Below are 23,727 nucleotides of genomic sequence, written 5' to 3'. Positions count from 1 at the left end.
TGACAAGGGCTTTCCAGATCTCTGACAACCTCCTCCCACGTCCCAGAAGCAATGCCACCCCTCCCCCATGGCCACGTGAAGGGCGTTTAAGGGCTAGGGATTCTAAGCTTTCCTATGTGAAATGAGCTCAGGATAACTGGGACTCTAGAGTTGTGGGGCGGGTCCTTAGGAAACCTTATTACCTGTCAACCCGTCCAATTCCCAGTTTGGTTTCCGACAGCATCTCTCAAGTGAGTCGTTTTTGTGCCTGATCTCTATGGCAGTGGCCTGATGGAGTTGGGAGGCAAAGGGAATAGTCCACTGCAGCAGAGATCTGTGAACTGGTTTTTCCTCATCCCTTGTGGGTAATGGCATTACCACCACTGCCTGGAAAGGAGCCTGGTTTTCCAGTTAGCTGTTGTGGCTGGCCAGGTTCCTCAGCACCCTGACATTCTCTTGCTCAGAGGGGTGTTTGGCAAGATGCTCAGAACAGGGAGGACGCCTGCTGAGGGGAGCTGCTTAACGCCTGCGCTGTGTTCTGCTCAGAGCCATTCTTTCCTTTGCTAAAGAAACTGTATTTACACTTCACACCCCCTTGACTATTAGGTCTAGGTGGTGGGGAAAGGCTGCTGTATCCTGTGCCATGAGTCACAGCCTCCTAGAGGTGCACCCATATACTGCTCCTGAAACACTCTAGTACCATTACTAAGCTATATCTCTGGTGTGTATTAATTTATAATATACACTGTGTATAGTAATACACAAATCTATGTGTAACTAGTGTCATACTCATACAAACTCTCAAAAGCTAGGAAATCTTAAAAGCCAGACATGCTTTCCTTGAGCCTGCCCAGCTGGTATTGCTGCCAATACCTAAGCACCACTGCAGTAATACAGGGAATTAGTGCTTGGATGCCAGTTGGTGTCACAGTTGTATCAGTGTGTGTGTCAGTTTCCTGGTACTGCTTGGTTTAAAATACACAGCTACAGAGAAGTGGATTACAGCTGACAAATGCTCTGGACACTTACTAAATCTGTTTCAGCTGGAGATAAGGACTTTAAACATTTTCTTTGCTGAACACAGCTACAGTGCCCTGGAATGATTTCATAGACCAGTGTGTTGATGTGCTATAAAAATGAGTATGGGAGCAAACACATTTCTAAGCCTTCACCCTTTTTTTTGAGGAAAAAAGTTCACCATTGTTAGGTGCTGTAGATGTTTTTCTAAGCTACACACTGAAACTCAGTTAAAATTAATAACTTGAGGAAAATAGCCAATATTGCCTGCTATTCAGCACAGTGTTCTTAAAAACCAAACATTTAAGGTACAAAAGAAGGGGACATGTGTCATCTACTTTCTTTATTTTCCACCCTCATCAGTTGAAATAGGATTTTTTTTTACTTGACTGTGCAGGGGAATATTTTACTTCTCTGCCGGGGCTCTGTAGGTCAGGTGTCAGTTCATAGCTAAGGAGTGTAGTGCTGCATTAAACTTGATTTGTAATTTAACAGATTGGTGCATATGCTGGTAAGGGGGCTGGATTTCAGCCCTGTAAATGCCCATGCAGAGGAGGGGGACTCACATGAACATGCCTGGGTTACGAAGCTAGGCGAACCCCCATATGAGACAGTCAGCCATTCTAATCTGATGTTGCTTGTCCCTGGATGGGGTCTGGTGATGGGAAGAAGGGCATCCGCAATAAACAAAGCCCGTGTGAGGGCTCTGGTGCGCCTGCTACCGGGAGGGGAAGTGCCAGTCTGAGTGTATCCCTAACAGGCTGGAGGAGAGGGAAGGGCAGTGACTCCACGTAGGAAGGTCTCCCCCACTATTTGTAGATCCAATCTTCCTGGTGTTTGAAAGCCCTTAGACCTGGTAAGATGGAAGCTCTTAGTGCTTTGAACCCTATGAAAGAGAGAGAGAACATTAGAATCAGCTGAAAGCACTCCAACTTCAATTCCCTTTGGCCTGAGGCAGTGACCCACTCTTGCTCCCATGGGGTTTGGCTGATGGAGAGTACTTGCCCCATAAGAGCTTGGAAACAGTATTAATGCTTTCCTATGTGTCCCCTTTTCCATACTGAAGTCAGTGGTGGTTTTGGCCCTTTGGTTCTTAAAGATTTCTGGGCTGCCGCTTTTTATAGGGCTTAGCTCTCTAGTTGCAATTGACAAGTGTGTAAATCTGCCCCCTAGTGTTTGTTAGTGCACACTTATTTGCTCTAGCATAGAAAGGCAAAGCTATGGGATTCAGGGTCATACGCACCAGCAAGGGGTGGGGTGGAGCATTTGATTTTGTGCTTCCCCCGTTCGACAAGTAATATTTAAAATAAAGATAATGGGGCAGATTAGATGGGGAGGGCTCTCAGTTACTACAGATAAGTCTTTCCCTGATGTCTGGTGTTGGGTCTAACTGATCACCATATTTGGGGTTGAAAGAACCATATTCTCTCTGTTGAAGAAAAAGGCCCAAGCAGGGACCATCGAATTGTTGAGGTAAATGTATGGTTACACAGGTGGTGTGGGAGAGAGGGCTTTGGATTCTTTGACCATGTTGTTCCAGAAAGAAGGATTGCTAGGAAGAGATGGGATCCATCTAACGAAGAGAGGGAAGAGCATCTTTGCAGGCAGGCTGGCTAACCTAGTGAGGAGGGCTTAAAACTAGGTTTGCCAGGGGATGGTGACCTAAGCCCAGAGGTATGTGGGGAAGTGGGATACCGGGGAGGAAACACAAGGAGGAGGGTGCAACAAGGGAGGCCTCCGGATTCATACTGAGAAAGTAGGGCAATCGGCTAGTTATCGTAGGTGCCTGTACACAAACGCAGGAAGCCTGGGAAACAAGCAGGAAGAATTGGAAGTCCTGGCACAATCAAGGAACTATGATGTGATTGGAATAACAGAGACTTGGTGGGGTAACTCACATGACTGGAACACTGTCATTGATGGGTATAAACTGTTTAGGAAGGACAGGCAGGGGAGAAAAGTTGGAGGAGTTGCACTCTATGTAAGAGAGCAGTATGATTGCTCAGAGCTCCAGTATGAAACTGGAGAAAAGCCTGTTGAGAGTCTTTGGGTTAAGTTTAGAGGCGAGAGCAACAAGAATGATGTCATGGTGGGCGTCTGCTAGACCACCAGACCAGGATGATGAGGTAGATGAGGTTTTTTGAGGACAATTAACAAGTTTCCAGATCACAGGCCCTGGTTCTCATGGGGCACTTCATTCATCCTGACATCTGCTGGGAGAGCAATACAACAGTGCACAGACAATCCAGGAAGTTTTGGGAGAGCATTGGGGACAACTTCTGGTGCAAGTGCTGGAGGAACCAACTAGGGGCCATGCTACTCTTCACCTGCTGCTCAAAAACGGAAGAATTTAATAGGGAAAGTGGAAGTGGGTGGCAACCTGGGCAGAAGTGACCATGAGATGGTCGAGTTCAGGATCCTGACACAAGGAAGAAAGGAGAGCAGCAGAATAAGGACCCTGGACTTCAGAAAAGCAGACTTTGACTCCGTCAGGGAACTGATGGTCAGGATCCCCTGGGAGGCTAATATGAGGGGAAAAGGAGTCCAGGAGAGCTGACTATATTTCAAAGAAGTCTTATTGAGGGTGCAGGAACAAACCATCCCAATGTGCAGAAACAATAGCAAATATGGCAGGCGACCAGCTTGGCTTAGCAGAGAAATCTTCAGTGAGCTTAAACACAAAAAGGAAGCTTACAAGAAGTGGAAACTTGGACAGATGAGTAGGGAGGAGTATAAAAATATTGCTTGAGCATGCAGGGAGTAATCAGGAAGGCCAAAGCACAGTTGGCATTGCAGCTAGCAAGGGATGTGAAGGGTAAGAAGAAGGGTTTCTACAGATATGTTAGCAACAAGGTGGTGGTCAGTGAAAGTGTGGGACCCTTACTGAATAGGGGAGGCAACCTAGTGACATGATATGGAAAAAGCTGAAGTACTCAATGTTTTTTTTGCCTGGGTCTTCACAGACAAGGTCAACTCCTAGACTGTTGTACTGGGCAGCACAGTATGGGGAGGAGCTGAGCAGCCCTCAGTGGTGAAAGAACAGGTTAAGGATTATTTAGAAAAGCTGGACATGCACAAGTCCATGCAATGCATCCAGGGGTGCTGAGGGAGTTGGCTGATGTGACTGCAGAGCCATTGGCCATTATCTTTGAAAACTCCTGGTGATTGGGGGAGGTCCCGCACAATTGTAAAAAGGCAAATATAGTGGCCATCTTTTAAAAAGGAAGAAGGAGAATCCGGGGAACTACAGACTGGTCAGCCTCACCTCAGTCCCTGGAAAAATCATGGAGCAGGTCTTCAAGGAATCCATTTTAAAGCACTTGGAGGAGAGGAAGGTGATCTGGAACAGTCAACATATATTCACTAAGGGCAAGTCATGCCTGACCAACCTGATTGACTTTTATGATGAGATAACTGTCTCTGTGGATATGGGGAAAGCGGTGGATGTGATATATCTTGACGTTAGCAAAGTTTTTGATAACCGTCTCCCACAGTATTCTTGCTAGCAAGTTAAAGAAGTATGGATTGGATGAATGGATCATAAGGTGGATAGAAAGCTGGCTAGATCATCGGGCTCAACGGATAGTGATCAATGGCTCAATGTCTAGTTGGCAGCCAGTATCAAGGGGAGTGCTCCAAGGGTCGGTCCTGGGGCCGGTTTTGTTCAACATCTTCATTAATGATCTGGAGGATGGGGTGGATTGCGCCCTCAGCAAGTTCATAGATGACACTAAGCTGGGGGGAGAGGTCGATACGCTGGAGGGTAGGGATAGGGTCCAGAGTAACCTAGACATATTGGAGGATTGGGCCAACACAGGTAGTGATCAATGGCTCTATGTCTAGTTGGCAGTCGGTATCAAGCGGAGTGCTCCAAGGGTCGGTCCTGGGGCCGGTTTTGTTCAATATCTTCATTAATGATCTGGAGGATGGCGTGGACTGCACTCTCAGCAAGTTTGCAGATGACACTAAACTGGGAGGAGTGGTAGATACGCTGGAGGGTAGGGATAGGATACAGAGAGACCTAGATAAATTAGAGGATTGGGCCAAAAGAGATCTGATGAGGTTCAACAAGGACACTTAGGACGGAAGAATCCCATGCACTGCTACAGACTAGGGACCGAATGGCTAGGCAGCAGTTCTGCAGAAAAGGACCTAGGGGTTACAGTGGACGAGAAGCTGGATATGAGTCGACAGTGTGCCCTTGTTGCCAAGAAGGCTAATGGCATTTTGGGCTGTATAAGTAGGGGCATTGCCAGCAGATTGAGGGATGTGATCATTCCCCTCTATTGGACATTGGTGAGGCCTCATCTGGAGTACTATGTCCAGTTTTGGGCCCCACAGGACTAGATGACCTCCTGAGGTCTCTTTCAACCCTAATCTTCTATGAATCTATGATTCTATGGTTGGAAGGGAATTTCTCCCCAGGTCAGAATGGCAGAGACCCTGGGGTTTTTTGCCTTCCTCTGCAGCATGGGGTATTGGTCACGTGCAGGTTTAAACTAGTGCAGGAGGTCAGAGATGATCATGATGGTACATTCTGGCCTCAAAGTCTATGAGATTCACCCCTGTGTAGCAGCCTGCAATGTCTGTGCCTGGGGCAGCTCTGCCACAACGAGGCACGGGTAGGGAGTGGAAAGGCCATAGGGACAGGCCTTGAAGACTGGGATCAAGTCTCAGCTCTGCTGCTGACTTGGGGAAGGGCTTGGAAAACAAGTGGAAATGTTTAGATGCCCCTTCAAGACCTGGAATGGAAAAATTTGAAATTTTGAGAAGAATTGTGAAGAAACTTATATGAAATATTTTCTCTCAGAATTAACAGGAAAGAGGAAGGAAAAAAAGGAAAAACTTGAGCTATGCTAGCATATCCAAGGCTACATTAGTAACTGTTTACGTGATATTATAGTGGTTCACAGACTGGCTAGTTTTGTCTATATTTATGAAATTTACTGTGTGTATGTGATGTTGCAACCCATAATGCTTTATGGGAATATGCTTATGAATATATATATGACATGACTGGAATATGTTTTATGCTACACCTGCCATGTAACATATCTCTGTAAAGGTTATGATCTACTGAATATATTCCTCCTATTTGTATGCGTGTATCATTTTTGTATTCGAAGTTATGAATATTGACTATGTACTTGTTTAATTTTAAATAGCCTCAGTGAAGCAGTTGATCAGCTTCCTGAAAAAAGACTGTTCTCAGTAGGTGCTCAATCAAGAACCACCTAAGCCAACAATGAACTTGGAGACACCAATCCACATCTGAGCTTTCCCAGGAATGTGGCTTGGCTGGTAAGGAACTCAGTCATGCATGGACATGTGACTTACCCATGTGACTCCAAAACTCCATTTTATAGCTGGATTCTACACAGGGGGAGGGAGGGGTGTCCACCCACAAGAGAGAGTCTATTTAAACCCCTGGGAGACCCCTCCATTTTGTCTTCAGCTGGCTCAAGAGATAGCCTCTCCACCCCCAAGGATACCAGAAAGAAACTGGAACAAAGGACAGTAACTACAGGGGGTGTGAGTGATTGCTGGATCCAGACTTGTCTGTAAAAGGAAGCTTACTGGAACACCTTTGAGGGTGAGGTTTTATCTGTATTCAGTTTTCTTATTGTATTAGGCGTAGACTTGCATGTTCTGTTTGGTAATTCACTTTGTTCTGTCTGTTACTACTTGGAACCACTTAAATCCTACTTTCTGTATTTAATAAAATCACTTTTTACTTATTATTTGACCCAGAGTATGTATTAATACGTGGGGGGGGGGGGAGGGAGAGAAACAGCTGTGCATATCTCTCTGTCAGTGTTATAGAGGATGAACAATTTATGAGTTTAACCTGTATAAGCTTTATACAAGGTAAAACAGATTTATTTGGGGTTTGGACCCCCATTGGGAGTTGTTCCTGTCTTTAATGCTCAGATGTCCACTTCTTAAGCTGCTTTCAGTTAAGCCTACAGCTATTGGGGGACATGGTGCAGACCTGGGTCTGGGTTTGCAGCAGGCTAGTGGGTCTGGCTCAAACCAGGCAGGGCCCTGAAGTCACAAGCTGCCAGGGCAGGAAAGCAGGAACAGAAGTAGTCGTGGTACATCAGCTGGCAACCTAAGGGGGTTTCTGTGATCCAACCCGTCCAAGTGTATATATATATGACGACACTCCACTACTAAAGAGTCTAATGGTGGTGTTACCATAAAGTTTAGGTATATACCTGAATGTATTGGTGGTCCTGATTATTACGCTCTATTAATTACATCTTAGAAACATTCATTTCCTGAGCTTTTTCTCTAGAAACATGTTTCTTCTGTAGCTGTGTGAGTATGGCAAGTCACGTCTATTTACATACCTTCCCTTTTGTTTACAACTGTCTTTCACAGTTTACATTTTTTTTCCTATGTCACCCACTAGGGAACATAAGAATGGCCATACTGGATCAGACCAAAGGTCCATCTAGCCCAGTATTCTGACCGTGGCCAATGCCAGGTGCCCCAGAGGGAATGAACAGAACAGGGAATAATCAAGTGATCCATCCCCTATTGTCCATTCCCAGCTTTGGGCATACAGAGGCTAGGGACAACATCTATGTCCATCCTGGCTCATAGCCATTGATGGACCTATCCTCCATGAACTTATCTAGTTCTTTTTTGAACCCTGTTAGAGTCTTGGTCTTCACAACATCCTCTGGTAAGACGTTCCCCAGGTTGACTGTATGTTGTGTGAAAAAATACTTCCTTTGTTTGTTTTAAACCTGCTGTCTATTAATTTCATTTAGTGATCCACTTCCTTATTTTTCTCCACACCAGTCATGATTTTATAGACCTCTATCATACCACCCCTTAGTCATCTCTTTTCCAAGCTGAGAAGTCCCAATCTTATTAATCTCTCCTCATACGGAAGCTGTTCCATACCCCTAATCATTTTCCAATTCCAATATATCTTTTTTTGAGATGGGACGCACGCAGTATTCAAGGTGTGGGCGTACCATGGATTTATATAGAGGCAATATGATATTTTCTGTCTTATTATCAATCCCTTTCTTAATGATTCCCAACATTCTGTTTGCTTTTTTGACTGCCGCTGCACATTGCGTGGATGTTTTCAGAGAACTATCCACAGTGACTCCAAGTTCTCTTTTCTGAGTGGTAACAGCTAATTCAGACCCCACTCAAGAAAGAGATTTTTGGAAAAAATACATCTGAGCACCTTAGGGTGCATCTGCAGCTCCCTCCCTCGCACTAGGTAAATTTATTATTATTCATATCAAAGCTAAAGAATGTATACTTCTCCAACCAGCACTTGTTTATGGCCTAACTGAAGTACACATAATACATTTCTCATTCTGAAAGAAGTAAAGGAAGTTTAGTTTTGAGAAGCACGTAATAGCCATCAATATTTCAGACTTCCTTGATCTCTACCTGGAGCAAGTCACTTTCCCTCCTACCCTTTGTCTGAATTGTTCATTTCACTAATATGCACCTCTGCAAGGCAGGAACTCTCTCTTATGGTACGTCCAGACTACCCGCCGGATCGGCGGGTAGCAATCGATCTATCGGGGATCGATATATCGCGTCTCGTCTAGACGCGATATATTGATCCCCGGACATGCTCCCGTCGACTCTGGAACTCCACCAGGGCGAGCAGCGGAAGTGGAGTCGATGGGTGGGTCACGGCCGTTGATCCCACGCTGTGAGGAGGGGAGGTAAGTCGAAATAAGATACGTCGACTTTAGCTATGCTATTCCTGAGGCTGAAGTTGCGTATCTTACATCGACACCCCCCTCCACCCCCCCCCCCCCAGCGTAGACCAGGCCACTGTCTGGCTAATTCTAACATCAAAAACAAGAGGCCATTTAGGGATCTGTATTCCCATAATACAAATACAACAATAATGTACTACTGCCTTGCCCTGGGCATTCTCCTAACGGAGGGTAGATAGACAGGAGCGGGGCTCTATAGGAGTCCTGCCAACAGAAGCTGGATCACTGCATCTCCAGGCTGCCCGTTCCCACCTAAAAGGCTCCATCAGTCAACTGCAGAGCTGGAGTTGTGGGTGGCGGCTACTGCTGCACCCATGGCATGGCAGATTTTGTCAGAAGCCAGGGATGGGTCTGTGGGAGTTGGGCTCATTAGAAGATAGTCCCCAACAACTGATGGCAGATTTGTAAAAGGTGTTAGATTAGCTTTCGACGGCACAGCAAGCATTCTCTTACAAGGAGGACAAAAGCCCCAGGCTAATAGGAAGCAAAGACCTTGCAGCACTCAACTACAGTAAATAAAGATGAACTGAGGGGTCAAACTTTGAGTCTACTCCAAATAAAGTAAGTGCACACTCTTCCTTGTAGGCACTGCATGCTTATATCATTTGGCTGGTATCTGTGGCAATATTTAACCAGCTTAAGCACAATGAGAAGGGGAATGCGGACAAGAGCTCTCAAAGCCATCCATCTAGGGTGGCTTACCTGACCCCCAGCTATGCCTTTACATTAGCCTTGAACAGACACACACAAGTGAAGTTTAAGATCTTAAAACCAAGGGTTTAACTCTTATCTGAAGCTAGCAAGAAAATGTTTGTCTGTAAGAGGCTGATCCTGGTGTTGCAGTGCGGGGAGGAAATCAACATAGAAAATCAGTGGGGCCAGAATCCATTGCAAATACAAGCTTGTTGATAACTCAAGGGCCCCCTCATTTCCAGGGAGCCAGGGCACTATTTGTTCAGTCCGGGGCTCTCCGCATTATTCTAGCAATGGATTTCAGCTTTCTGCCACCTTTGGCCGAGGTGGTCTTGCCCATGTGCCATTTCTGCATGGGAGTAGTTTGGGGGTCCATCACAGGTACCAATGAGCAGCATGTCGTGGGTTTTGGACGTGCTCACTGTGGTTAAAGACTGGGGCAAGGCCCTAGCAGCCGTGCTTCTTACAGCTCTCCAGGTAGGAGGCTGCCTGACTGCCCTTTTAACCCTGGAGAATGATTGTCTCACACCCCACCCCGTTGTGAAACCATCTGTCCTTGGCAGGTCCTATGCATGGTGGCGGACTCCTCAGTGCAGCAACCTTCTAAAAGACTCTCAGGGAGAAAGATCACTTACTCTATGGCTTCTTCAGTGCGTGACTGTTACTTTGTTTTCTGGAAGAAGGAAAGAGAGAGGTCTCGGTATACAAGACAGCTGACCTTTTTCTTTTTGTTCACACTAACTGGTACGTTTCCATAGAAGTGAGGTGCAGTTCAGTCCCTGTATTAATGGGACCCCCAGAGTTCATGACTTTGAAAGTTATCCCATAAACCCAACTCATCATTTCTAAAGGACTAATGTTGCTCACAATGGCAGACACCCACAAACATTGTCTCCAAGGTGACTAACATCCAGACAGCCTAGGACTCAGCTCTGTGTTTCCATGCTCTGAGGAGGAGCGACAGCACACACATACTGATCCTAACCAGCCCCTCATGCAAACAATTTCAGTGTACCAGCCCTTGCTACAGCTTCAGGCATCTAGGCCTAAGTTTTCAGCTGTGACTGATTTGGGGGGCCCAGGCTGAGCTGCTTTAAAGGGGTTGGTTTCTAGAAGGCAGGCAGGCATTCAGCATTTTCTGAAAATCAGCTCCCTGTAATGGTGTCTCAGACTGGGCACCAATAATGACTAGTCTCTATTGAAAATGTGAGCCCTGGTTTCCCATGTGTCCATACGTTGCAGTGTTGCAAAGCCATTGCAGTAGCTGTCAACCGACCCTACCTGCTGCCTGTCTTCTTTGAAGCAGTGCTCTCACAGCTCTCCTTGTAGCAGATGTCCTGGTGGACTTTGTAGACCCTCTTGTATCTGTTAGCACAAAGAGGACACAGCAGAACAATTTGCTGTAGACAGACAGTGAAAAGGGTAGAGACCTGCCTGGCCGCAAGCGCTGGATCCCTGTGTCCGCTTGTGGAGTGGGATTTGGTCAATCCTGATCAAAAGACTGGTGTCACGTCCAATGTTGATCAAGCTCACCACCAGCCCAGTGATGGGAGAGCACTGGCCACTCACCCACCAGCTGCAGGGTCTATTGGCCAGGTTCAGAATGGACTCCTAATCCTTAGTGGAATCCCAGCTACTGTTAGAGTCGGGGAGGGAGCCAGTTTTCTGGCTGGTACTTAGGGCAGCACAGTTTGGGGAGTGAGACGAGACCCTTCCAGAAATGGTGCATGGGTCTGGCGCATAGCTAAGAGGTGGCTGGTATGGAGGGTAACACGGTTAACAAACATAGCCTGGAGTCTAGGGTCTGGTGGGTAAGAGCCCAGTAAGTATGTGCTGTGACTGGCTGCCACTAAAGACCCAGTGGTTATCACCCTGCTTTAAAATATGACTGCACTGTCAGCTACTTTATTTCTATAGTATCAGAGGGGTAGCCATGTTAGTCTGGATCTGTAAAAGCAGCAAAGAGTCCTGTGGCACCTTATAGACTAACAGACGTTTTGGAGCATGAGCTTTCGTGGGTGAATACATGCATCCGACGAAGTGGGTATTCACCCACGAAAGCTCATGCTCCAAAACGTCTGTTAGTCTATAAGGTGCCACAGGACTCTTTGCTGCTTTATTTCTCTATTCTGTGAAGAGGAGAGGGATTAACAATGCCTTACATAGGTGGAAATGCTTAAAGACATTAAGCACCACAGCTCCGTTCAACTCAAACACAGCTCTGCTATTGCACGCTTAATGGCCAGCCTCTCCCATAGCACTTAGATAGCTCATGGGAGCCAAACAGACAGACAATGGACCAAGGGTGTCAAACTACAGCCCAGAAACATTTGAATAACTGACCCCGTGATAGCAACTAGAGCATCAGCACTGCCCCCGAGTGAAACAGCAGTGCCAGCTGCGTTCTGGAGGGGCGAGCACGTTGAGATGGGTTCAGCAGATGGGAAATACTCACTGTCAGACTGGCTGCGGCCCTAACTGATGGCGAGAGAGAGAGAAATCTCTGCTTGTAAGGGAGATAGGGGAACTGGAGAAGATGAGCCAGCCAGCCCCCCTCCAACCAGCTCACTCTCCCTCCTCCCTGCCCAACTCTCGGGGGAAAAGGCACTGGTTGCCTTCGCATAAGCACAACACGTGCAGACACCCCAATGTCTGGTAAAGGTGAGGGGTGGGTATAGTGTCATGTTTTCTAGATGCTCCAGAAGAGCCAACATGTCTAGTGTCACGCCCTAGCCTACCACCTGCCTTCATCACACTGATGAAAACCCAAGCTACTGCAGCACTGCCTGGAGCTGCCCCTCGAGTGCAGAACCACACCTACGCCAAACATCAGTGAAGGTGCTAGGACAGCATGTGGAATGGTTTTTGGCTGCTACAGCTGCCCCCATACTGCAGCTCCCCCTACCCCCCCCATAAGACATAGCCAGACAAGATAACAGAAATGAGACAGGGACAAAATACATCCGGAAGCAGCTGATCCTCATTCCTCCTCCTTGGGGTTCCAAACCCGGCTGAACTGCAGTGTACCCTCAGCCATCACCCACGAGCTCTCCATGGGGCCCAGTGTAAACAGGAAGGGGGAAGGGCAAGAGGCGAGCTATACGCACAGGTAATGGCAGATGCCGCCTTCCCAGACAGGAAATGACTTGGTTTCTGAGTACAGCCGAGTGCAGGAGTGGGGCAGCTTCTTGCAGGCTAGGCAGAGAGAAGGGGAGAAAGGGTTAATTTGAAGCCCTATTAGCAACAGGACACCCCAATTATGGAGGAAAAATCTGTCATTAAAAGAATGACACTAACTGCTCAAACCCACTTCCCTAGCAGCATGCATTTATCCCAAGCGAGGCATGGTCCCTGCCACCAGGAACTGCTAAGCCAGCCAGCCAGCCAACCCCCAGCTTGGGTGGGTGGCAGTTGGGGGCTGGGTTTTAAAGCAGGGCTATAAAGGGGAAAGCGAGATGGGGACTTAGCAGCTGAGGACAGGACAACTGTTCCTGCTTTCTGCTTGACACCGAACAGAGGGTGAGAGTCCTAGTGGCAGCAATGCATGAGGGGAAATCAGAAATCAGGCAGCTGAGTTTATTCCCCTGCTGAATTTCCTTTGTGCATCCGTGAAATATTTGCCCTCATACATGCTGTACTCTGGGCCATCCCAGTGCCTGCCTGACATCTGAGGTTGCACAGCGTGGCTTAGCAGTGCCAGGCTCCCGCCCTGGATGGCAGTGCATGCTCTGTGGCATTTCCTAGGGCCGTCAGCCCATGGGGCTCGCTGCCCAGCAGGATTTGTTATGTGAGGCTGGCTGAGTATTCTTTAGCCAGGGGGCCATATAATGTGTGTGTTAACATCACAGTGGCTGATGGCGACCGAAGCACTGCTGCCCTTCCCAAGGCGCCATGGTAGTGCCCGTAAGGCACCAGCTCCACGTTCGCGATGGCTACCGCTGCGGAGGTTTGTGGTATCTTGGGGGCTGGGGTGTGTGTGGATAGAACTGGAATCCAAGTAAGACCTCGGGCCCAAGGGCAGGGAAGAGGAGTTAGTGGCTAGAGCACAGGATTAAGGAGCCCACCCGCATTCAAGTCCCATCCCAGCTCATCCACAGATGCCGTGTGTGACATTGAGCAAGTCACTTCAGCTTCAGCCTGCCTCAGGTTCCCATCTGCAGTGAGGCCACCAGCACAGCCCCGCCATGGGTGGCATGTTTGTAGAAATTTTGGTGGTGCCCAGAACCCGCCCCTGCCCAAGTTCCACCCTGCCCCCAAACTCCACCCCCCACCTGCCCAAGGCTCTGGGGTGCAGACCCTAGGCTGGGGCAGGGGATTGGGATGCAGGATGCAGGCTCTGGGAGGGAGTTTGGGGATGGGAGGGGTGCAGAGGGATGGGGTGCAGGGGTGAAGGCTGTGGGGTGTGGCTGCAGATGAGGGGTTTGGAGTGTGGGAGGGGCTCAGGGCGAGAGTAGAGGTGTAGGGGTGAGGGCTTTGGGGCTGGCAATGAGGGGCTTGGGGTGTGGGAGGGGCTCAGGGCAAGAGTAGGAGTGTGGGGGATGAGGGCTCTGGCTGGGACTGGGGATAAGGTGTTTGGGGGGCTGAAGGGGCTCAGGACTAGGGTAGTGGGTTGAGGGTGTGGTGGGGGGGCTCTGGGATGGGGCAGGGCTGGGGATGAGTTTGGGGTGCAAGCAGGCTGCTCTGGGAGAGGGGCCAGAGAGGACTCCCCCCAGCCCTTTCCCTGCAGGCAGCAGCAAGCTCTGGGGGAGGGGCCCCCCTTTCCTGCCCCTCAGCAGCACACTGTCACTGTAGCCTCACTGGGGGTGAGGGATGGGGCTGCCTCCTTGCATGGGGCAGGAATGGTGACTGTGGGCAGAGGGCCCCCCCCATGTGCTGCTTGAGGGTCCTGCCAGAAAAGGGAAGGGTTTGAGGGGGCAGGGCAGGCTCAGTCAGTCTGTCCTGGCCGTGGAGCTGGGGGGCACTAGGATTCTGCAGCAGCAGTTGCTGGGAGGCAACATGGAGCTGCTCAGGGAAGAGACAGTCAGTGATTCTCTGCTCCTGGGCCCGGGAAAGACGAGTGGGGGGCAGGGCCCAGGGGCAGCAAGTCGGGGCCATGGAACACTCGGGGGAGGCGCGGGTGGGGGGGGGGCCGCAGGTGGGGCGGGCACCCGGCTCCACATATTGCTGGAGCTGGGTCCCTGGTTCTGAATATTGCTGGTGCCTGAGCACCACATGGGTATGGAACTCGCCGCGTATGAGCCCCGCCTCCCAGGGGCCTTGGGAAGGTATGGCCGTTACCACGTGGGAGACGCCTGGATGCTTCCCGGACGGGGACCACGTCAGTACTTTGACAGAAGGTTTCCAAAAGCAGTGCGTGACTTGGGGCACACAGGGAGGCCTGAAAATCAGGCCCGTCTGAGGTGCCTCTGGCTCCTTCCCCAAAGTCACTGGTCACTCTTGAAAAATCTTAGCCTCAGCTCTTATGGGCACCATCTCCAAGAGCTCTAGCCCCTTGGGCAGTGCACCCCAGCGTGGGGGATGAACTTGTTAGGCCTGAATGAAGATATAGCAGACAAAACAGGTATACCAACCTGACTGAAGTCAGGCTAATAGAGGTTTCTGGGTAATCCCAGAGTGGGAAAATACTGAGAAGCAGCATTGTCTCACAAAGCCCTGGAAAAAGTGAGATAAACCAGGAGTTGCATTCCTGGCATAGTATCAGCAGTGCAGTGTTAAGAACAGTGTTTGAAGAACTGATAAGAAACTTTAGCATCCCACAGTTCAGATTCTAACTCCCTGGTTGAGTTATAGGTTTGTTTAAAACTCCCCTGTATTCCTAACTTTTGGTGCTTGTTAAGATGTTATTAAATAATCTGTAGTTGTAGACATAAAGTCTAGGCATGTGTGTATATTAAAAGTGTCTAGTTTCAAGTTGTTAGACAAAGGGGGGTGGGTTGCTCAAGTGAATGATGTATGACGTAATAAAACTGTCTATATAGGCTAACACTAAGCTGTAAAGGGGGGCTGGTTCTCTCTGGAGCCGAGCTGCTCTCTATTGATGCGTGCACTTGTCAATAAAGAGCTTTTGATCGGACCTTGCTGGTGTTGCCTGTCTCTCTCTGGTCAGACAACGAACTTCGCTGTCGGGGTTAGAGTCCCTGACAAACTGACCCCTCCAGCAGCACACAGCGCTTGCTATCGGACCAGGCCCCACTGTGCGCAGAGAAAGCAGCTCCTGTGCCTGCCCTTAGTCTTGGCCCAGGTTTCCTCCCCCTCTGCTGAAACGCTGCTCTCACCTCCCACAGCGGAGATGAGCATTTCAGGGGCGATGGCTCTGCTCCTGCTGCCTGGGGGCTGCAGCGCTGCCCTGCTCTCTCTTAGCAGAGCTAGGGCAGGAGGCAGCACCTGCTGCAAAGCCCAGACACTAGTGTTCCAGGGGCAGCGTGGGAGTGACTGGCTGCTCCAGACAGCAGGGGAGGGGCAGACAAGCAAGCTTTTCCCTGGGAGGGAGGGGCAGGCTGGGTCTCAGATCTGCCCTCCCACAAATGAGTGCTAACAGGGAGCAGCCTCTTCTCCCCTCAGGCAGCAGCAGCCTCACGACCCTGGCCCCCAGCCGCTTGGGAGGAAAGGTGAGGGGGCTGGGGGCTGCTCGGTATGATGGAGCCTGAGGGGTGGAATTCTGTCTTCCTCTGGCCCAGCCAGCACCAAAGCAGCCTGTCCTCAGTCACATGGGCACTATGCCAGGGCCTCTCCTGGCCTCTAGCCTGCTGCTGGGCATTACTGACCCCGCACGCCATGCTCTGCCTTGGCACTGCTGCTCCTGGCGCCCCCCTAGCCTGCAGGACAGGGGCTCCCTGCTGGCTGGGCCCTGCTCCCTGGTGTGACTGACTGCTGCAGCCCTAGCATTGGCTCTTCCCGCCTCACACTCGCTGGTCTCACTGCTGGCGGGCAGCAGGGCTAGGGCTGGGGGGGGGCAGCTGTAGCCTCACCTAGTTCACAGCGTCTGCCCTTGAAGCCGGGGATGCAGTCACAGAGGTAGACCTCGACACCTGGGATGCAGGTCCCCCCATTTTTACAGGGGTTTGTAGAGCAGTTCTGGCTGTCGTCTGCAAACACAAACACTAGAATCAGGCTGCTCCAGCCTTTGGTGGAGGATGCACATCCAGGGGTCAAAGTGTATGGCCTGGACAGAGTGCCATAGCATGCCCAGCCAGAGGGTTTATGGAAGGGGCCCCTGAAATTGCTTTGCCCCAGCCCCCCTGAATCCTCTGGGCGGCCCTGGCGTTTGGGTCTGACCCATAATAACCATTCGGATCACTTGCAAAGTGGGGCTGGGGATTCAGGTTTGGATTTCAAATCTCCCCAAAGTTTGGGGCTGTCTAGCGCAGGGGATACGGTTTGTGACCAGCTTTAATGGTTGGGTCCCATCTGCGAACATAAACCCCCCTCTCGCCAGACTTACGCTCTCTCTTCTGGTTCTCAGACTCCGACAGCTGCAGTGCCAGGCCAACCCGATTGGTTGATTCCTCCATGGTTTCCAGCTTCACCGGCGCCTCAGGTTCTAGGAGAACAACCAATAATATTTATCCCTTTTATACTGGAACCTAGGCAGTGCCAGACAAGATCAGCCCCAAGGGCCATCCAGCCCAGTCACCAGCACCAGCTGCTTCAGTGGCAGGTGGAAGGACCCCACAGGAGGCAGCTGTAATCTGCCCAGAAAGACGCTTTCTTCCTAAACCCCAACAAGCAGAGGCTGCATTAAGGCCTAAAGCATTAAGATTTATTCCTTCCAAAATGCTTAGTTTTTATTTTTTGAATCCTGGCTCCTGTCATTCAGGCCATTTTTATCCATACAAATGTCCAGTCTGTTTAGGAACCCCGCTAAGCTCAGCTCCTCTCCAAAGCCCCTCTCCCACAGTGATCACTCAGCACTTCCCCAGGGCCGGAGAGTACAACTAGCCCCATTGTGCAGAAAAGGAAGGGACTTAGCCACAGTCACCCAGGGAGTCAGGTGTCAGAACTGGGACTAGAACTCAGGTGACTCAGTGCCAGGTGCCATTTCAGAGAGGTCCTCTGAATAGGATTTACATTCTTCTAGACAGGTTAACTCCTTCCCCCTTCACCATGTGGGGCCACAGGATCTGAATCCCTGCATGTAAACCCCAGCACAGCTACCACTAGCAAAACCTCCTGGTGATGTGCATGGTCCAGGGAGTCGAGAGATGGCTGCAGGGCTGTATTCAGCACAGCCGCTCGTTCGAGCACCCTGCCCATTTCCTCTCTCATTCTCCAGTCTCCATCCCTTAGCCCAGGCTGGGCTGGAGGCGGGGCTGGTCATGGCACCTGCATCCCAGGCCTTGGTTACCGTGTCTGAGCATGGCTGGGAGTTACATGGGGCAGCTGCCTACAGCAGGGTTCTCTTCAGAGGCAGCTGAAGCCGGCCACCATCCAAGACAGAATACAGGGAGAGCTGCACCTCGGGCAGCACCAGTCTGGCCAATCTGACAATGCTGTTAGCAGCAGGTGTGGACCAGGCCCTGCAGCAGTCAGCTGGGATTGACCCCTGCCCCAGCAAGTCACAGACTGGTGGGGAAGCAGCATGGCTCTGGGGCTCTTCCGTGGCATTCAGGGTCAGCCTGTGCTGCTTCATTGCCAGGGCACTGTGGCCTCGCACATGCGGTGCCGGGACCCCTGGCCATTCCAACCCAGGGATCTTCTTTCTAGAGAGCTGAGCCATTGCCCCTGCCAGCATTTCCCCCGGCTTTGTTCTGCCCGCGGAGTCACGTCCACATCTGTGCTGGGCTGTGGGATTGGCCCCTTCTCCAAAGCCGGCTGGGGGCTGTGTGTAGAGAGAGCGAGACAGAGACTTTTCACACCCCTGTGGGGCAGGTGCTGCACACGTCAAACCATCTCAGTTACACCTCCTGCAGTCCAGCAGGCAATCGTGCCGGTGTTGCTCTCACGCCCTATGTGGGACAGAGGCCTGGGTGACAGACAAGGGGGCTGGGGAGGATGGAGAGTACTTACGTGTTCTCACAGTGACAGATTTGCTCGGCAAGCTGCTGAACTTGGCACTGATCCTCCGTCTGCCATCCACCAGCTCAGTAAACCTGGAAAGGGAAAGAATTACTAGCCCTCGTACCAGAGGGTGCTCCCCCACACAAAAATCAGTGGGATACAGCACACAGTTATATGGCTTGCCGACAAGAATTGCTCGTTCAGCTGGTGGGCCGTAGCAGTGGCATTCTGAGTGCAGAGAGCAGCCTGTGGAAAGGAATTGTGATGGACCACGCTGAGCGTAGCATCAGCCAGAGGATGAATACGCTGGTCATTTAAACTGCACCAATGGTGTTGCAAAATCTTGTTTAAATTTGTTTTGTTTCCAGTGCTTTCCTGGAGCCTGCAAAGTGAAGGCTGTTTGCAAAGTCCTGTACCGTTCCTCTTGGTGACATGCAGGCACAGAGGGGCTCCGATATCAAGTGGGGCTTCAAGGCACTACTGGGACACCACCAATCAGCATCAATGCAGGAAGCCTGTGGCGCACACTCCTAAAGTGCTGCATTAACACCACAGCAAGTGGGAACTGAGATGCAGAGAAATAACTAGGGGCACATTCTACTCAGTGATGTGGGTACAACTGCCATGGGGAGCCAATCCCATGGTGGCTATGCTGGCTTTGTAGCCACATAGCCCATTGCGGAATCTGGCGCTTCATGTAGGTTTTGGAGTCTCACTGCCCTTGACAGTTTCCTGTCTGAGGAGTTACAGTGATTAGCAGGAGGAGTGTGTGTGGCCACGATACAGATGCGTTGAGCAGCAGAGGGCACCTCTACTACATTCTCCTGTGTCCCACCATGCATATCCAGGGCATTCAGCCAGTCTACACCCTAGTGTCTGCTTTCTCCTCTGGGTTTATTGTGTTCCATCTCCTCCAGCTGCTCACCCCACTTAAAAAATCTGAAGAGCTTCTATTTAAAATGCAGATCTCTCCCTTGAGCAGGAGGAGCAGGCCTGGTTTGTGTTACTGGCTCCAGGAAGGGGTGCAGCAGGCTGGTTCCAAGGTGGGAACAGCAGTAAGGAGATGGCTGAAGATCTGAAACATGAGCCAGGCAGCCAGTGTCCACAGGGGTGGGAGTGGGGGTAGGGGGGGAGGTAGGGTGACCAGTTGTCCCGATTTTATAGAGACAGTCACGATTTTTGGGTCTTTTTCTTATAGAGGCTCCTATTACCCCCCACCTCCATCCCGATTTTTCACACTTGCTGTCTGGTCACCCTAGGGGGAGGAGAGATTCCATGCTCACACAGCAGAGCAACTGACGAGCACTGGGCTGCATAGGTTGTAGCAACTTCATGGAGAGGTTACATTTGAATAGAGCACTCTGGGTGGGCTGTTTAAAGCTACTTTGAAACCTGTCATGGAAGTGGGGCTGGATGCTCAGTCCCCTAAAGGAAATCAGGCAGCCAGAGCCACCCACCAACTGTGAACATCCCACCCACTCTTTGTACACATGGGAGAGGCAGGTGCACTCCAGCTCCCAAGGGTCAAAGCCAGGGCAGCAGGGGATTTGCTGGGAACATCCCCCATGCACTAATCAGACTGTTCTAGGGCTGGGTCCCTTCCAAGTGCAGGCTGTCAATCATGCGATTATACGGTGGATTTGTGATGTGGCCAAATATACACTGAGAACTAGAGCAAGGCCAGGAAATATGGCTTACATGTGACCTGATCTGTACTGGAATGCAAAGATTCAGCAGAAGTGGCCCATTCCCGCTGTCATCCAGCTCCCAACACCACATGTTATTTGTTAGTGCTCAGACTTCAAGCAGGGCTGGTGTAATTGCCACTGAGCCGGTCCCTACCTGGGAGCCTGCGAGGGTTCCTCCGGGATATTGTGATCAGCAAGCAGGCGCAGTTCCGGCAGTAATGCTGGGGGGAGCCTGTTCCTGAGCACCCGTGGCTGTCCTGCTTGGCCCCATCGCCTCTCTGGGGTTCCATCCCTCTGCACTGCAGGCACAAAGGGTTAGGCTTAGCCAGGACGAAGCAGTGAATCAGTGGAGTAAATGGAGTGTAATTCTACCATCAAGCCACAGCCCCCGAGAGAGCCCACTCCCAGCTGGCCGGGGATTCTCCCGCTGAGCAGCGATGGCATTTGTGGGAATCAGTGTGTGTACAGCCAGCATGCCCCTGGGAAACGCCTGGACCCCCACGATGGCTCTGCCTCCACCCCATGCCAGACGCGCCATGCGAGACAGCTCCCCCATGTCACTGCGTGTCCAGATACAGAAGGGGTGACACCCACACCCAGTGTAGCAAAGGAAGAACCATGCAGGGTCCCCGCTGGCTTTCGAGTGGAGAACACTGCAGGGAAGCAGCATTTCCTCCAGCTCAGTGAAACACCTGCAGGGCATGGCGGCTCCAGATCGTGGGCCATTTACATCCCCAGGTGGCTACGCTGCTTCTCATGGACATGCTGATGTTCCCATGCCCTGTTGTCACATCACTAGTTCAATGCCTGTCCCCCCCGCTAACCTCCTCCAGCAGAGGCACCTGTTCCCTTGTGTATGCTCTGCCCCCCACAGCATAACATTCCCCCGCCAGGCTCCGGGGAGGCTATGGCGGGATCATGGACTTACAGGTCAAGATGTAGACATGGGCCGGCTCGCTGTGCCCTTGCCCTTGCTCGGTGTTCTGGATGGCCATCATGGACAAGCGATACCTCTGACCGGGAAGCAGGTCACGCACTGTGTAGGATGACAGCTTCCCATTGGGCACGTAGCGGCTCTTGATGCTCTGGTTGGTGGTGACGTTGATGATATAACCCTCCACGGATCCTGCCAGTGGCTGGTCCCAGGTCATGTGGACAGAGGTGGTGCTGACTCTGGAGGCAGTGAGGTTCTGGGGAGGAAGAGGCCCTGTGCCAGCGGGAAGGAAACATCAGTCCAAATGATTTCAATGGAGCGTCCCTTCGCTGATTACATGGCTCAAGCTGCCTGTGATCTCTGCTTCTGGGACCGCTCGGTGCTCTGAGCCTTGCCTGCCTGTGTTTAACTTTGCTTACTCAGGGTCTGTCTTCACTGCAGTTAACCCAGGCGTTGCCACTATCCCCTCAGTCCTGCCCACACCCAGAACCCCTCAGCTCACTGGCCTGGTGCGGGGCGGGGCTTAGAGTCCATGTGCTACTTTCGCACTGGCTAAAGTCCTCTGATGCCTTTCTACAATTCCTGCCAGGTGCCCTGTTCTACCCCACTTCACTGGGACAAACTCAGAGAGGGGCTCAGCTCACTGCTGGAATGGCCCAAGCAGTCCTAGTGACACCCCAGGGGCACACAGCAGCAGCGAGGACCCAGTAACCAGGCTCTGGCTGTGCAGCATGGCTGCTCGCCCCCAGGCTAGGCTAACCTAGATGCTCAGGCCTGGGCTAGCTGTGAGCCTGGCACCAGTGTAACTGTCTGGGCAGGGGCGGCTCCAGACCCCAGCATACCAAGCGCGTGCTTGGGGCGGCATGCCGCGGGGGGCGCTCTGCCGGTCACCAGGAGGGCGGCAGGTGGCTCCGGTGGACCTCCCGCGGGCGTGCCTGCGGAGAGTCCGCTGGTCCAGCGCGGCTTCGGTGTGGAGCCGCGGGACCAGCGGACCCTCCGCAGGCACGCCTGCGGGAGGTCCACTGGAGCCGCGGGACCGGCAACCGGCAGAGCGCCTCCCGCGGCGTGCCGCCCTGCTTGGGGCGGCGAAATGTCTAGAGCCGCCCCTGCGTCTGGGGCAGATCCTAGCATGGGGTGATCTGGTGCAGCGAAGTGAGCAGCACTGAGGTAAACCCCACTGCACTGCTGCATCCAGGCCACATACAGGTTGTGCCAGGCTAATGTAGTTCCAATGGGGCAAGTGTCCTGACTGCAGCCAGGGCCCACAGTGGGTGGCAGCTCTAGGGAGCCCCTCCAGCACCCCACTTGCTAGGACGGGGCCCATCTCCAGACCTCTGCAGCACTCCTGGTTTGTTGCTTCAGCCCCTTCTCCGGGGTATCTCTAATCTAGAGCTGAAAATGCAGGGCCAGATCCTCAGCCTTGCGCCAGCGGCACCATGGTGCTGCGAAGCCAGGTTAGAGGGCTACCTGGCGAGTGCCCCTGGCAGGGAATTTGTATAGGGTCAGCTCCTACACCACCACCCCGGGGCCTGGGGCAGAGTGTGGGTGATGCTCAGCCCAGCTGCAGGCTGGCCATAGCTCCAGCATGGCTCTATATTCAGGGATGGCGCAGAATCAGCCCCAAGTGGAGCGAGGGAGGGAGAGAGAGAGCTGCAAGCAGCTGCATTTGGCATTCACTGGGCACAGCAAGGAGCGAACCAAGAGGTTCTCCCCTTCTTTGACTATAACTAACAAGTGCGTATGAAGAATCTGCCACACAGCTCCTAGTTTAAGGCAATCCCCACCACCTGCTTCTGCCCCCTGACACTTAGTGTCAAATCAGAGCCTCTGTGAACAGGGCCTTCTCCGCTGAGGCTGATGGAGTTGGTCCTGCAGGCTCGAGGGGTGAATCGGCCCCCTAGGCAAGACAACGAAGCTGGAGCGAGCCAAGGATCTCAGAGAGTGGCTGCTCCCCCTGATGTTATTCCAGTTGGCAAGCAATGTGCTTCTGCCATGATCTGGCCTGGGGATCCGGGGAGCATCACATGATCCCACAGCCAGTGGCAGGATGGAGCTGCCCCTGTCTCTGTCTATCACCGTGCACATGAGATCGGGCACAGGCATGGAACAGCCCTGCTGATGGTCAAGGAGCAGCCAGGGCCTTGGGAAACAAAGGGTACTTCTGAGCATGGGTTGGTGGGCCAGCCCCCGTCAGCCACAGCCACAGCATGCTCCTGCCACCCTCCAGAACCAGCCCTAGCTCAGACGCGGGACCCAGGCTGGTTTGTCAGGATGCAGCATGGACCCAATGATATCAGTCCGACCAGCCCCCCCACTCCACAGTGCAGGCAACCACGCTGTGTCCAGGGAGAGGCACACAGCCCAGAGAAGCAGCGGCTGCTGTCGCTGCTCTCCAGGCAGCGGGATGGTGCAAGCGAGTGCTGGCTGGGTCTGTACACCATGCTGGATGTCTTGACCATTGGTGAGAATTTCCCCTTCCCTGGGAGGGAGGCTGGCTTTGGAGCAGGTGCCCACTCTCCAGCTGGAAGCAGAGGCTGCTGTCTGTGGGCTCACTGTCTTAGCCTTATGCTCCCATTTGCTTCCAGCCAAAACGTGGTGAGCATGTTCTAAACAGAGCCACTCCGTGCTGACCCTCAGCCACACAGGCCATCTGGGG

The 23,727-nt window shown here is 51.7% G+C and overlaps 1 protein-coding gene across 1 annotated transcript in view; it reads right to left on the bottom strand.

Annotated features, from left to right (window-relative positions):
- Window positions 1-1,311: 1,311 nt before the first annotated feature.
- SNED1 (sushi, nidogen and EGF like domains 1) overlaps window positions 1,312-23,727 on the bottom strand; it is a 125,795-nt gene continuing 103,379 nt past the window's right edge. Inside the window, exons 25-33 of the mRNA XM_045030240.1 lie at window positions 21,066-21,344; window positions 20,292-20,436; window positions 18,459-18,541; window positions 16,894-16,992; window positions 16,421-16,537; window positions 12,560-12,647; window positions 10,734-10,817; window positions 10,088-10,125; window positions 1,312-1,882 (exon numbers count right to left, since the gene is read on the bottom strand). Coding sequence (XP_044886175.1) covers window positions 10,089-10,125; window positions 10,734-10,817; window positions 12,560-12,647; window positions 16,421-16,537; window positions 16,894-16,992; window positions 18,459-18,541; window positions 20,292-20,436; window positions 21,066-21,344 — 932 coding nt within the window. The 3' untranslated portion in view covers window positions 1,312-1,882; window position 10,088. The remainder of the gene's footprint in view (window positions 1,883-10,087; window positions 10,126-10,733; window positions 10,818-12,559; window positions 12,648-16,420; window positions 16,538-16,893; window positions 16,993-18,458; window positions 18,542-20,291; window positions 20,437-21,065; window positions 21,345-23,727) is intronic.

Source organism: Mauremys mutica, chromosome 9 (genome assembly GCF_020497125.1).
Source record: "Mauremys mutica isolate MM-2020 ecotype Southern chromosome 9, ASM2049712v1, whole genome shotgun sequence".
Lineage (NCBI taxonomy): Eukaryota > Metazoa > Chordata > Testudines > Geoemydidae > Mauremys > Mauremys mutica.
This window is presented reverse-complemented; position numbering and strand designations above follow the sequence as displayed.